Raw genomic sequence first — 15,227 nt, 5'->3', positions numbered from 1 at the left:
AATCAAACCAGAATTTTGTAGGATCTCTTTTCTGGGTATTATAGGCTGATCTAGATATTGCTATAATTCTCTAGGCATACCATCACTAGTTGAAGTTGAAATTAAAGAGTTTGGTGAAGCTGCAGCAATATCTGTCATAATGTTTTCATGTCCGGACCACAACGACGGCGAAGAATTTTCTGAATTTGGAATTATGGTAGTGGGTCTGAGTTCAGGCGAAAGTTGTCCTCTACGTCTTTGTTCTAAACGTATTTCGTTTGACAGTGCGGTTATTGCAGTGGAAACAGCTAGCGCTGAACTAAAATGAATAAGTGGGGTCTAAAATTGTTGCTTTGGCCAGATGTAAATGTCGGCCTAGTGGTTCTAGTTTGACAATAACTAACTTTAGCAAACTCTTCTGGAGAGCAATACCAAATTCGGTGAAAGGTTTTACTTGTTCAAGGCCAAACTTCAAGTCACGTACTGATCGCCGCTAATTTCTTCAGTAGCTTGCTTAAATGGTGTAAGCAATATTATCAGACCTCATATGACACCTATCTCTGAAGAAGTTATCTTATCAGGTGCGTTCCGCCTGGTTGCCAAAATCTTAGCCACAATAACTGTATTGAATCCTTCCAACATATCAAGACAAGAATTCCCCCTTGTGCTTACTGATTGTATAAGTGTTAATACTTCTCCCTGTTTCTTTTGTCCCTCTTGTTCTGCTCGCAAATCAACCATTGCATTCACAAATTATTTAAAATATGTTACAATGGCTTTGACACGATTGGCAATTTGAAGAACTGGTGCATTATCTCTTGTTGCGCCATCCACTATTAAATACAACAAATGTGCCATGCAAGGAATTCTTTTTCCATCTTCCAAAATTTTCTTCACTGCAGCAACCATGTTAGCACCACCATCAGTGGTAATTGATAAGATTCAATCCTTTTCTATTGAAAACTCGTCGGTAATATTTTCAAAGCTCGCGTTCGCGTTGAGGTTATAATACGCGGGACGGATAACAGATTGACACTGACAGACGACAGTTGAATTGAATGACAGACACTGACACTGAAATGATATTTACATTTGACAGCCAACGTTGCCAACTTAAAAGCCAACTTTAGTACTAAATTAAAAAGCAGGAAATCGAGTCGACCATAAGCAAAAAAAAAAGTTAAAAAATGTTAGTATAAAAAAGGATTTAGAATTTTTTTACCATAAAATATAGATTTTTATACCTTTTCAATACTTGTAATATTATATCGATACCTCGATATATCGAAACAATAAATATCGCTCAAAAATATCGATACGTTGAAAAAATTATATCTATATATTAATGTATCGATATTTTTTCGATAAGCCTAATCCCCCCGCCCAACCGACGCGAGGGGCGCAATCCCCGAACGAGCGGAATTAGTCGAGTCATAAAAGGCAAGAAAGTTTTAAGATGCTCAGCTACAGAAACAAAAATTTCAACATTCAAAATTAAAAATTAAATTAAAGTTTAAGTTTATGTTACTTGTTTAGAGTAAGTAAAACAATTTTTTTAATGGTGAAGAGTGAGTCTGTTAGATCAAATGTGCTGAAATGAGAATTGAACTCAAAATTTGTTCTAAAAAATTTTAAAAGTAAGGGTCTAAACTGCCTAGTAGAGCGAGCGAGTTAAGGAACGTATTCCTTATAATAGTAACAAACAACAAAAGAATCTTTTGTTTCAGTAAATAGAATGCATCAAAACAACCTTGAGTTGGAACAATTGAAATGCACTATCACTGAAACAAACAATCCTAAACAAAGAAGTATCAAAACAACATTGAGTTTGAATACCACGACAACCTTATCTTAAAACAAAGAAATTGTATCTAAGCAAACAATATATATGTAAACAAACCTAAACAAACAATTAATCTGTATGTAGACAAACTATCAACTATTTAGTAATAAGTATAAATAGAAGTAAGAACGATGTAATAAGGCAGTCTTAAGAGTATAAATAAAGAGTACACATTTCAGTGCAGCTCAAAATATATTCTTTTGACTCATTTTTAAAGGGTGATTTTTTAAGAGCTTGATAACTTTTTTTAAAAAAAAAACGCATAAAATTTGCAAAATCTCATCGGTTCTTTATTTGAAACGTTAGATTGGTTCATGACATTTACTTTTTGAAGATAATTTCATTTAAATGTTGACCGCGGCTGCGTCTTAGGTGGTCCATTCGGAAAGTCCAATTTTGGGCAACTTTTTCGAGCATTTCGGCCGGAATAGCCCGAATTTCTTCGGAAATGTTGTCTTCCAAAGCTGGAATAGTTGCTGGCTTATTTCTGTAGACTTTAGACTTGACGTAGCCCCACAAAAAATAGTCTAAAGGCGTTAAATCGCATGATCTTGGTGGCCAACTTACGGGTCCATTTCTTGAGATGAATTGTTGTCCGAAGTTTTCCCTCAAAATGGCCATAGAATCGCGAGCTGTGTGGCATGTAGCGCCATCTTGTTGAAACCACATGTCAACCAAGTTCAGTTCTTCCATTTTTGGCAACAAAAAGTTTGTTAGCATCGAACGATAGCGATCGCCATTCACCGTAACGTTGCGTCCAACAGCATCTTTGAAAAAATACGGTCCAATGATTCCACCAGCGTACAAACCACACCAAACAGTGCATTTTTCGGGATGCATGGGCAGTTCTTGAACGGCTTCTGGTTGCTCTTCACCCCAAATGCGGCAATTTTGCTTATTTACGTAGCCATTCAACCAGAAATGAGCCTCATCGCTGAACAAAATTTGTCGATAAACACATTTCGAACCGAACACTGATTTTGGTAATAAAATTCAATGATTTGCAAGCGTTGCTCGTTAGTAAGTCTATTCATGATGAAATGTCAAAGCATACTGAGCATCTTTCTCTTTGACACCATGTCTGAAATCCCACGTGATCTGTCAAATACTAATGCATGAAAATCCTAACCTCAAAAAAATCACCCGTTACTTCTGGTAAAAATTAACTGGGGGCTCAACCGGGATGGCAAATTTATTTGCTATCCAAAAAGCCAGATTTTATTCCGAAAGGACTAAATCAAAAAATTCCACAGGAAGTAGGACTTTCAGCACTAAATGTCTGAAAAAAGTGCAGAAAAAATTGGCAATGAATATAAGTATAAGTCCTATAACAGCGGACAATACATCCAGAATGCATCAAAGCAGATCCTGAAAAAACGGTCAGCGGCGAATTCAGCAAGGTTCACAACAGACCCTGGAACAGCGGACAGCGACAATTCCTGAAAAAGTGGAACAAGGTAAAAAAGTATAGGTCCTGAAATAATGGATAATGCTTTCACCAATATTCGCAATAGACCCTGAAAAAGCGGACAACGTTGAATCCTGAAACATTTTACAGTTAATTATAAGTGAGGAAGAAGCAAAGATGCCCCAACTCCAAGCACAAGTAACTGCATTGATGGTAATTATAAACAAGCAACAAGAGGAATTTATACAAAGATTATCCTCAATCAAAAAGTGAAAATTTCCACAAGCAACACCAATTACCCAAAAAAGGCACCGAAAACAAGGCAAGCCAAAATGGTAAATTGTTGTTGAATTCTAGAAAATTATCGCTAATTCAAAACTAACTAAAAGGAAACGTTATATGTAACACGAAAAAATCATTAAGTATAGATATGTATTAATTATAAACATAAAAAATCAAACACATACGAAAGGTAAAAATGTTCACAAACACAGCCAATAATTCCAAAAAAAGGCACCGAAAACAATGCAAGCCAAAAAGGAAAATGGTTGTTGAATTGTAGAAAATTGACGCTAATTAAGAACTAAATTATACGAAAAAAGAAAGTGGTTGAATTGTAGAAAATTTAAGCGAATTAAAAAATAAATTATAATAGAAGAGAAAGCTTCATAAGAAACATGCAAAAACAATAATAAGCCCAGATGTTTTGAAATGAGGACATTTCATTTTAACATAGGGGAGAGTTAAGGAACGTATTCCTTATAATAGTAACAAACAACAAAAGAATCTTTTGTTTCAGTAAATAGAATGCATCAAAACAACCTTGAGTTGGAACAATTGAAATGCACTATCACTGAAACAAACAATCCTAAACAAAGAAGTATCAAAACAACATTGAGTTTGAATACCACGACAACCTTATCTTAAAACAAAGAAATTGTATCTAAGCAAACAATATATATGTAAACAAACCTAAACAAACAATTAATCTGTATGTAGACAAACTATCAACTATTTAGTAATAAGTATAAATAGAAGTAAGAACGATGTAATAAGGCAGTCTTAAGAGTATAAATAAAGAGTACACATTTCAGTGCAGCTCAAAATATATTCTTTTGACTCATTTTTACTTCTGGTAAAAATTAACTAGCGGGAACGTTAATATTAATATCAGATAAGATAGATGGACTACAGACTGATCCATTCATGAGTTTTACAAGAAATATTATACCAAGCATCTCCCTACGACTAGCGAGTGTTAGGAGATTTATAAGTTTTAAACGGTTAGTGTAAGGCGGAAGATTTAAACTGGAATCCCAATGCAAATGATTTAAGGCAAAAAGTAAAATTTGTTTTTGAACGGACTCTAACTTATCCGAATGGACTTGGTAACTAGGATTCCAAACCACAGAAGCATACTCTAATATAGGCCTTACCAGAGATGTAAAAAGATGGTAAGCGGATCTCTAAATTCTTTAGACCAACGTTTAACAAAACTAAGAGCGCCTTTAGCTTTAAAGCCCCGTGGTTTGGTCTCCCCATACCGACTGCCTCATTGACAAAGTGGAGAGAGTGCAGAAGAAACTCTGTAAATATGTCGCGTACTTCCTGGGACGTAAAGGATGGGTCGGAGGCTCGGAGGAGGTTCGTGGTCAATTTGGGATATGTAACCTGATGAGTCGGAGACAAGTATCAGATCTCTTGTTTGTTTTTAAATCACTAAATGGGTTAATCGACTCCCCGGAAATATTGGAAAAATTCGGCATTGTAGGCCGTATGCCTGGTTTGAGGTCGCACAGACTGTTAAAAACAGTTAACTCATCGAAGAACTACGTGCGGGGTGGACCGAGGAGCAGGGTTGTAGACTTAGTAAATAGACACTATGAAAATATTAATATGTTTGGTTGTACATATGCGAGCTACGTCTCTAGGGTTAAGGAATTAGTTAATAATGTATCAATACAGTATCATTAATGTGTGATTTGCCTAGTCATGGGTATGCCTTCTGTTTTATTTTTTTTATTTTTGTTACACTTTTCTGTACAAAGCCGATTGGCGTGAATAAATAAATAAATTATCTTTCATAAAATGCGTGAAGATTAAAATTTAGTTTGGGGTCCATGTTACTCCCAGATCAACAAAACTGCATACTTGCTCCAACCTAAAGTTTAGTATTGCGTATGAAGTAGGGTCTACAGATCTACGTGAAAAGCACATCGTTTTATATTTTTTAAGGTTCAATGGCACGTCATTTCCATTACACCAAGAAACTAGGTTGTTTAAGTCTGTTTGCAACTGGCATCTTTCGCTATTTGAAGTATACGTTTTAAAAAGTTTTACATCGTCAGCATACTCGTATAATAAAACTTTTAAAAACTTAACAACAAATGATATGTCATTAATAAATAACAAGAAGAGAATTGGACCAAGGTGGCTACCTTGTGGAACGCCTGAAGGAACATTGATTATGTCAGGAAAAGTATCATTAAATATGACTTGTTGAATTCTATTACTAAGATAACAAGCAACCCATTTTAGAAATATTGGTTGAAAACCAAGAAGATCAAGCTTATCCAAAAGAATTGAATGGTTTACTTTATCAAAAGCTTTACTAAAATCTGTGTATATAACATCGGTGATCTTATTCCCCCCCCCCCTAAAGCCCGTTGATACATGTGATATAAATTCAAGCAAATTAGTTATTGTAGATTTCCCTTTACGAAAACCGTGCTGAGAACAAGAAATTAGTGGAGAGATCCGGACGGTTATGTCGTCTGTTATAATTGCTTCAAAAAGTTTAGGTATTGCAGACAACTTTTCTATTCCCCTATAGTTTTCAATAGATGACCTAAATCCACTCTTATGTAAAGGTATTATAAATGATTTTTTCACTATGGATAGAAATAAGCCTTGCATAAGAGATGAATTAAATAGTTTTGTTAGGGGTTGGTATATAACGGGTGATTTTTTTGAGGTTAGGATTTTCATGCATTAGTATTTGACAGATCACGTGGGATTTCAGACATGGTGTCAAAGAGAAAGATGCTCAGTATGCTTTGACATTTCATCATGAATAGACTTACTAACGAGCAACGCTTGCAAATCATTGAATTTTATTACCAAAATCAGTGTTCGGTTCGAAAATTTTTTATCGACAAATTTTGTTCAGCGATGAGGCTCATTTCTGGTTGAATGGCTACGTAAATAAGCAAAATTGCCGCATTTGGGGTGAAGAGCAACCAGAAGCCGTTCAAGAACTGCCCATGCATCCCGAAAAATGCACTGTTTGGTGTGGTTTGTACGCTGGTGGAATCATTGGACCGTATTTTTTCAAAGATGCTGTTGGACGCAACGTTACGGTGAATGGCGATCGCTATCGTTCGATGCTAACAAACTTTTTGTTGCCAAAAATGGAAGAACTGAACTTGGTTGACATGTGGTTTCAACAAGATGGCGCTACATGCCACACAGCTCGCGATTCTATGGCCATTTTGAGGGAAAACTTCGGACAACAATTCATCTCAAGAAATGGACCCGTAAGTTGGCCACCAAGATCATGCGATTTAACGCCTTTAGACTATTTTTTGTGGGGCTACGTCAAGTCTAAAGTCTACAGAAATAAGCCAGCAACTATTCCAGCTTTGGAAGACAACATTTCCGAAGAAATTCGGGCTATTCCGGCCGAAATGCTCGAAAAAGTTGCCCAAAATTGGACTTTCCGAATGGACCACCTAAGACGCAGCCGCGGTCAACATTTAAATGAAATTATCTTCAAAAAGTAAATGTCATGAACCAATCTAACGTTTCAAATAAAGAACCGATGAGATTTTGCAAATTTTATGCGTTTTTTTTTTTTTAAAAAGTTATCAAGCTCTTAAAAAATCACCCTATATATTTGGCACATTTGTTATGAAAGCATGCGGGAATCATATCTGGATCATAATTGTATGATTGTTCTAACATATTTACTTGATATAAGACGTCTGCTTCGGAAATGGTAGGTGCATTAATGACAGAAATCGGACATAACTTGTGCTGATGCGGAACATTTTTTGGAGATTTTGGAGAGTAATTGGACTTAAAGAATTCGGCGAACATATTAGAAATGGTGTGATTGTCACTAGGCCTACTAGACTTATACTTCAAAGCGGACGGAAAATTAGTAATCCTGTTTGGAGTTGACGAAACCATAGGACAATTTTCGATTACGTATAATATTATTTTTAACTTTATTTATATAATTATTATAACATATTTTGTTAAGTTTTCAGCAAATTGTCGACGCAATTTAGAATATTTTGAATTATCAGTTTTTTTAAAAAGTTTAAAAGCACTATATTTTCTATTTTTTAATTTACATAACTCTTTCGCAAACCATAAATTAGAACTCATTTTTTGAGTAACAACACACTTCGGAACATATTTTTCAAATAAGTTTAAAATAGTTTCATTAAAGTGGGAAGCACTAAATTCAATATTGTCACTGTAATCTGGCCAAGTTACTTTAGGAAGTTCGTTATTAATCTTCTTAAAATTAGCTTTCGCAAAATTGAACCGAAAACAAAGGTATAATTATGAGCAAAGTTGGCTATGATTTCGATGTTAATTTCCCAAACAGGATGATACGGGTCTTCTGGCCGAACCAAAGGAACACGTCGGACAACGGAGAACATTAAAGCGTTATCAACATAAACTAGATCTAAGAACTCACAAAACTCGTTTGAAATTAAATTAATTTGGTTAAGATCCAACTCCGACATTTCATTTAAAAACTCGTTAAAACATAAGCGAGTACTAATAATTATAGTGTAATCGTCAATAGATTTCCATGATACGCACGGTAAATTGAAATCTCCCGAAACAATCATGTAATCAGTATTATTAGCCATTGAGAAAACATTTAGGCTGTTCACGATAAGGTGGTTATCGGGTTATGTGGTTATGTGATTAAGTAAACAACAACAAAATGCGTTATGACAAAATAACCAAAGTTGACCAACCTAGGCCCTTGTTTACAGATTATGTGGTTGTTTGCTTATTTCCAGTGTTAGAAAGTCGTTGGAATTTTACTAAATGGCAGCACTAAAAATAAATAAAACTAAGCGAATGGCATTTCCATTTAGATTTTCTTATTGGAAAATCTGCTATTAACAGCTGTTTTTTGTTTACAATCAGCAAATTATGCAAGATGTCTGCAAATTTTATACGAAGCATTTTTTGAACCCTTAAAATTCGGATTATTTAATAAGCACATACCTTCAATAAAGTCCATTTCCTGAATAGCAGAACTTATTTTAAATTCGATTATTCTGCTTTTTAAACTTTGTTTAGGCATTTTATAAGTTGGAATTTCATTGAACTAAAATTGTAAACAATGAACAGCTGTTTGTATAAAAATAAGCAAATAACCATACATCACAGGGTGCTCACGGAGCATAGAGGTTATTTTTAATCTAATAATCACATAACCCGATAACCACCTTACCGTGAACAGCCTAATTATTTATTATTGAAGCATGTTGCTTATATACAAATATATCCGAGTGAGGCGATATATAAGATAAAGTTAGGTAGATACCACCTTAACACAGTCGATTCTAACTTACATAATTCTATAACAGGATTAAATCAGCAAATAAAAATTAACAGCCACTTTAACTCAACAATACAGCTTATTAAAGAAACAATAAACCAGAATCAGAAGAATGTTCTTTATCAGATAGGAGGATGGCATAAAACTATAAAAGATGTTTTGTTACTTATGTTAAATTCAATTAAAAATCATATTGAGCATATTCAAATATAGAAGTATGTAACTACAGCACAAAATGGAATAAGTGATGATACTATCCTTACAAAAAATTAAATAGATTACTATAATATCAACATTAGAAAAATTAAATACTTAAGAACGGCAATATTTGAAAACTAAAGAGAATCAAAGTGCCTAAAATATTTTTTAATACACAAGTAATAATTATAATACCTATCCTTTATTTAAATAAGGAAATAAACGCTGAAATTTCAAATGTATTTAAATACATATAATGATAAGGTATGTGAGTAAAAGAAGAATAAATACATAAATGAATGTACGTATACCATATGAAAACACTGTACATAAAACATGTGAATTAATTACAAATGTTAACTCAGAAATAATTAATAATAATGAAAAATTATAATTGTATAAAATGCAAAACGATCTTCATTATTGTTTAATATTCAGAAAAATACTTCAACAATTTTTTTTACAAAATTTATTATAAAAGATAAAGACTTGTACACTCACAATGTAATAATCTGAATAAAGGTGGCTGTAAACGGTGAGAGTAATTCTTATGAGAATATATAATTTGCCTCATCCTCATCGTGTACACAGCGTTGAGAACGCATTTTCATTCTTAACATAGACGCATTCTTATTCTCAATGAGATCAATTACGTCGGTCGTTTAAATAGAGTGGGTGAGAATATGCAAACACTCTCACGACTCGATTTTATTCTCATTTGCAGCAAGTGAGAATATTTTTTCTCACCGCGTGCTTTTTTGATATTTCATTTGTATTTCTTCATTCTTCTTCTTCTTAATTGGCGTAGACACCGCTTATGCGATTATAGTCGAGTTAACAACCGCGCGCCAGTCGTTTCTTCTTTTCGAAACGTGGCGCCAATTGGATATTCCAAGCGAGGCCAGGTCCTTCTCCACTTGGTCCTTCCAACGGAGTGGAGGTCTTTCTCTTCCTCTGCTTCTCCCAGCGGGTACTGCGTCGAATACTTTCAGAGCTGGAGTGTTTTCATCCATCCGGACAACATGACCTAGCCAGCGTAGCCGCTGTCTTTTAATTCGCTGAACTATGTCAATGTCGTCGTATATCTCGTACAGCTCATCGTTCCATCGAATGCGATATTCGCCGTGGCCAACGCGCAAAGGACCATAAATCTTTCGCAGAATTTTTCTCTCGAAAACTCGCAACGTCGACTTATCCGCTGTTGACATCGTCCAAGCCTCTGCACCATATAGCAGGACGGGAATTATGAGCGACTTATAGAGTTTGGCTTTTGTCTGTCGAGAGAGGACTTTGCTTCTCAATTACCTACTCAGTCCGAAGTAGCACCTGTTGGCAAGAGTTATCCTGCGTTGGATTTCTAGGCTGACATTGTTGGTGGTGTTTACGCTGGTTCCAAGATAGACGAAATTATCTACAACTTCAAAGTTATGACTGTCAACAGTGACGTGAGTGCCAAGTCGCGAGTGCGACGACTGTTTGTTTGATGACAGGAGATATTTCGTCTTGCCTTCGTTCACTGCCAGACCCATTCGTTTTGCTTCCTTGTCCAGCCTGGAGAAAGCAGAACTAACGGCGCGGGTGTTGAGGCCGATGATATCAATATCATCGGCATACGCCAGCAGCTGTACACTCTTATAAAAGATTGTACCTGCTCGATTAAGTTCTGCAGCTCGAACTATTTTCTCCAGCAGCAGATTGAAAAAGTCGCACGATAGGGAGTCGCCTTGTCTGAAACCTCGTTTGGTATCGAACGGCTCGGAGAGGTTCTTCCCGATCCTGACGGAGCTTTTTGTGCCGCTCAACGTCAGTTTACACAGCCGTATCAGTTTTGCGGGGATACCAAATTCAGACATCGCGGCATAAAGGCAGCTCCTTTTCGTGCTGTCGAAAGCAGCTTTGAAATCGACGAAGAGGTGGTGTGTGTCGATTCTCCTTTCATGGGTCTTTTCCAAGATTGGGCGCATAGTGAATATCTGGTCGGCTGTTGATTTGCCAGGTCTAAAGCCACACTGATAAGGTCCAATCAGTTCGTTGACGGTGGGCCTTAATCTTTCACACAATACGCTCGATAGAACCTTATATGCGATGTTGAGGAGGCTAATCCCACGGTAGTTGGCGCAGATTGTGGGGTCTCCTTTTTTATGGATTGGGCATAGCACACTTAAATTCCAGTCGTTGGGCATGCTTTCGTCCGACCATATTTTACAAAGAAGCTGATGCATGCTCCTTATCAGTTCTTCGCCGCCGTGTTTGAATAGCTCGGCCGGCAATCCATCGGCCCCTGCCGCTTTTTTGTTCTTCAGGCGGGTGATTGCTATTCGAACTTCTTCATGGTCGGGTAATGGAACGTCTGCTCCATCATCATCGATTGGGTAATCGGTTTCGCCTTCTCCCGGTGTTGTGCTTTCACTGCCATTCAGCAGAAAATCCTATGCTGTGGAAAAAAGTGATGCTCAGTATATGGATATAAATGCAAAATCACGTTTATATGAAGAAATGGGTAAACAATTAGACTGCACTGGTGAAGAAGCAAAGCTGAGGTTCCGAAGCATGAAGCAAACATACCAGAAAAATTATAAAAAACTTCCAAAAAGTGGTAGTGCAGGTGGCACTCAAAAAGAATGGAGATTTACAAAAAACCTTTCCTTTTTGTATAATGAAATGACAAAAGCCGGATCTATAGATAATTTGGTAAAAATTTATCGCTTTATTTTTATTATATTCTCTAAAGTCTAAACAAAATTATTTGATTCAATTAATTATTATATCCACACATTCGGTATTGAAATGGAACTTCACCTGCTTGAGTAACAAAAAATTCTGTTATTTCCTTTTGAATCTCTTTTGCTTCATTTGTTGCGTTTTGTGTTTGAACTGGAGCTAGAGAAATTAGTTCTTCTGGTGATTCCCAACGCCAGTTACCAGGAATTAATACACCGTTTTCTTCTGCATCAGCATACGATGTTGGTGAATAAAGATTTTGTGTCCGTCTCATGCAAAAATTGTGTAAAACACATACAGCCGATACTATGGTTGTAATTTTTTGTGATGAAAAGTTCTCAAACATATGAATCTAGCTGACGCTATACCAAAAGCATTTTCAATAACGCATTTTCAATAATAATCGATAGTTAAAAATTATTTCTGGCATGGTCAAATTTCTTTTTGAATACGGTTTCATAATGTGCTTTTGTAATAGAAACGCATCATCAGCAACAATAACAAACGGAATTTCTTTTTCTCTATTCAATAATCGGCGTTTTGGTGGACGAAGGACGATGTGACCAAAGATGCTTTTTATGAGTGCTTGGAGCACACTTATGAGAGTTGCCCCCGCCACGATGTCAAAATCGTGCTTGACGACTTCAACGCCAGGGTGGGCAAAGAAGGTATCTTTGGTACTACGGTCAGTAAGTTCAGCCTCCACGAGGAAACATCCCCAAATGGGTGGAGGCTGATCGACTTCGCCGGGGTCCGAAATATGGTTATCTGTAGTACTAGATTCCAGCATTAGAAGATAAATCAAGCTACCTGGCTGTCTCCGGATCGAAAAACCACCAACCAAATCGATCATGTTGTGATAGACGGAAGACACGTCTCCAGTGTTTTAGATGTGCGTGCGCTTCGAGGCCCTAACATCGACTCGGACCACTATATTGTTGCAGCCAAAATTCGCACCCGCCTCTGTGCAGCAAAAAACGTACGCCAACAAACACAAGGAAGGTTCGACGTCGAGAAGCTGCAATCACAACAGACAGCCGAAAGATTTTCCACTCGGCTTGCACTCCTGCTCTCTGAGAGCACTCTTCAACAACTCGGTATAAGGGAACTGTGGGACGGCATTTCAAATTCCTTACGTACAGCTGCAACCGAAACCATTGGTTTTCGGAAAGTACAAAAGAACAGCTGGTACGACGAGGAGTGCCGTGTCGCAGCGGAGAGAAAACAGGCTGCCTACCTCCCACCGTTACGATCGACCACAACACGTGCGGGATGGGATAGATACCGAGAGTTGAAGAGGGAAGCGAGACGCATTTGTAGACAGAAAAAGAAAGAGGCCGAAATGCGTGAGTACGAAAAGCTTGATAAGCTGGCCGACAGGGCTAATGCTCGAAAATTCTACGAAAAGATGCGGCGGCTTACAGAAGGTTTCAAGACCGGAGCATACTCTTGTAGAACCCCCCAAGGTGATCTAGCCACCGATGCCCAGAGCATACTTAAATTATGGAGGAAACACTTCTCCAGCCTGCTGAATGGCAGTGAACGCACAACACCAGGAGAAGCCGAACCCGATACTCCAATCGATGACGATGGAGCAGACGTTCCATTGCCCCACCATGAAGAAGTTCGAATAGCAATTTCCCGCCTGAAAAACAACAAAGCGGCAAAGGCCGATGGATTGCCGGCCGAGATATTCAAACACGGCGGCGAAGAGCTGATAAGGTGCATGCATCATCTTCTTTGCAAAATATGGTCGGACGAAAATATGCCCAACGATTGGAATTTATGTGTGCTATGCCCAATCCATAAAAAAGGAGACCCCACGATCTGCGCCAACTACCGTGGGATTAGCCTCCTCAACATCGCATATAAGGTTCTGTCGAGCGTATTGTGTGAAAGATTAAAGCCCACCGTCAACAAACTGATTGGACCTTATCAGTGTGGTTTTAGACCTGATAAATCAACAACCGACCAGATATTCACCATGCGCCCAATCTTGGAAAAGACCCATGAAAGGAGAATCGACACACACCACCTCTTCGTCGATTTCAAAGCTGCTTTCGACAGCACGAAAAGGAGCTGCCTTTATGCCGCGATGTCTGAATTTGGTATCCCCGCAAAACTAATACGGCTGTGTAAACTGACGTTGAGCAGCACAAAAAGCTCCGTCAGGATCGGGAAGGACCTCTCCGAGCCGTTCGATACCGAACGAGGTTTCAGAAAAGGCGACTCCCTATCGTGCGACTTCTTCAATCTGCTGCTGGAGAAAATTATTAGAGCTGCAGAACTTAATCGAGCAGGTACAATCTTCTATAAGAGTGTACAGCTGCTGGCGTATGCCGATGATATTGATATCATCGGTCTCAACACCCGCGCCGTTAGTTCTGCTTTCTCCAGGCTGGACAAGGAAGCAAAACGAATGGGTCTGGCAGTGAACGAGGGCAAGATGAAATATCTGCTGTCATCAAACAAACTCATAACTTGGAAGTTGTAGATAATTTCGTCTATCTTGGAACCAGCGTAAACACCACCAACAATATCAGCCTGGAAATCCAAGGCAGGATTACTCTTGCCAACAGGTGCTACTTCGGACTGAGTAGGCAATTGAAAAGTAAAGTCCTCTCTCGACGAACAAAAGCCAAACTCTATAAGTCGCTCATAATTCCCGTCCTGCTATATGGTGCAGAGGCTTGGACGATGACAACAACCGATGAGTCGACGTTGCGAGTTTTCGAGAGAAAAGTTCTGCGAAAGATTTATGGTCCTTTGCGTGTTGGCCACGGCGAATATCGCATTCGATGGAACGATGAGCTGTACGAGATATACAACGACATTGACATAGTTCAGCGAATTAAAAGACAGCGGCTACGCTGGCTAAGTCATGTTATCCGGATGGATGAAAACACTCCAGCTCTGAAAGTATTCGACGCAGTACCCGCCGCGGGAAGCAGAGGAAGAGGAAGACATCCACTCCGTTGGAAGGACCAAGTGGAGAAGGACCTAGCCTCGCTTGGAATATCCAATTGGCGCCACGTTGCGAAAAGAAGAAACGACTGGCGCGCTGTTGTGGACTCGGCTATAATCGCGTAAGCGGTGTCTACGTCAGTAAAGAAGAAGAAGAAACAATAATTAGCATCAGCCTTGTAATTATATTATTCACTTCCGCTTCTGTCAGGTTTTATTATATTTATATGCTTTCCATTCAAAGCACCCTATACAATTCATCAAATTCCACTTCTCCCAAAAGCCATCAGCAATTTTATACCATTATTCCACAATTGAAGGGGTCTGTAAAAATCAAAATTTTTAATTTAATAGTTATTATTTATTATTTCCAGGGTGATGATAAGACTGAAACAGTTGCAGAAAGTGAAACATTTACAGACGCTGATACACACTCTTCTTCCACTTCTATTTCATCAGCTGAAAAACCAACAACATCTTTTTTAAATAAAAGAAAGAGGGAAGCAGCAACACCTCAAAAC

General features: G+C 37.9%; 2 protein-coding genes across 5 annotated transcripts in view; one reads left to right on the top strand and one right to left on the bottom strand.

Annotated features, from left to right (window-relative positions):
- The window catches only part of LOC105234225 (protein zntC), a 453,706-nt gene extending 438,499 nt beyond the window's left edge, over positions 1-15,207 (top strand). The window contains exon 4 of the mRNA XM_049460522.1: positions 15,081-15,207. Coding sequence (XP_049316479.1) covers positions 15,081-15,192 — 112 coding nt within the window. The 3' untranslated portion in view covers positions 15,193-15,207. The remainder of the gene's footprint in view (positions 1-15,080) is intronic.
- Positions 1-15,227, bottom strand: part of LOC105226923 (uncharacterized) — a 184,534-nt gene that overhangs the window by 154,179 nt on the left and 15,128 nt on the right. The window lies entirely within an intron of this gene.

Source organism: Bactrocera dorsalis, chromosome 6 (genome assembly GCF_023373825.1).
Source record: "Bactrocera dorsalis isolate Fly_Bdor chromosome 6, ASM2337382v1, whole genome shotgun sequence".
In the NCBI taxonomy this organism is placed as follows: domain Eukaryota; kingdom Metazoa; phylum Arthropoda; class Insecta; order Diptera; family Tephritidae; genus Bactrocera; species Bactrocera dorsalis.
This window is presented reverse-complemented; position numbering and strand designations above follow the sequence as displayed.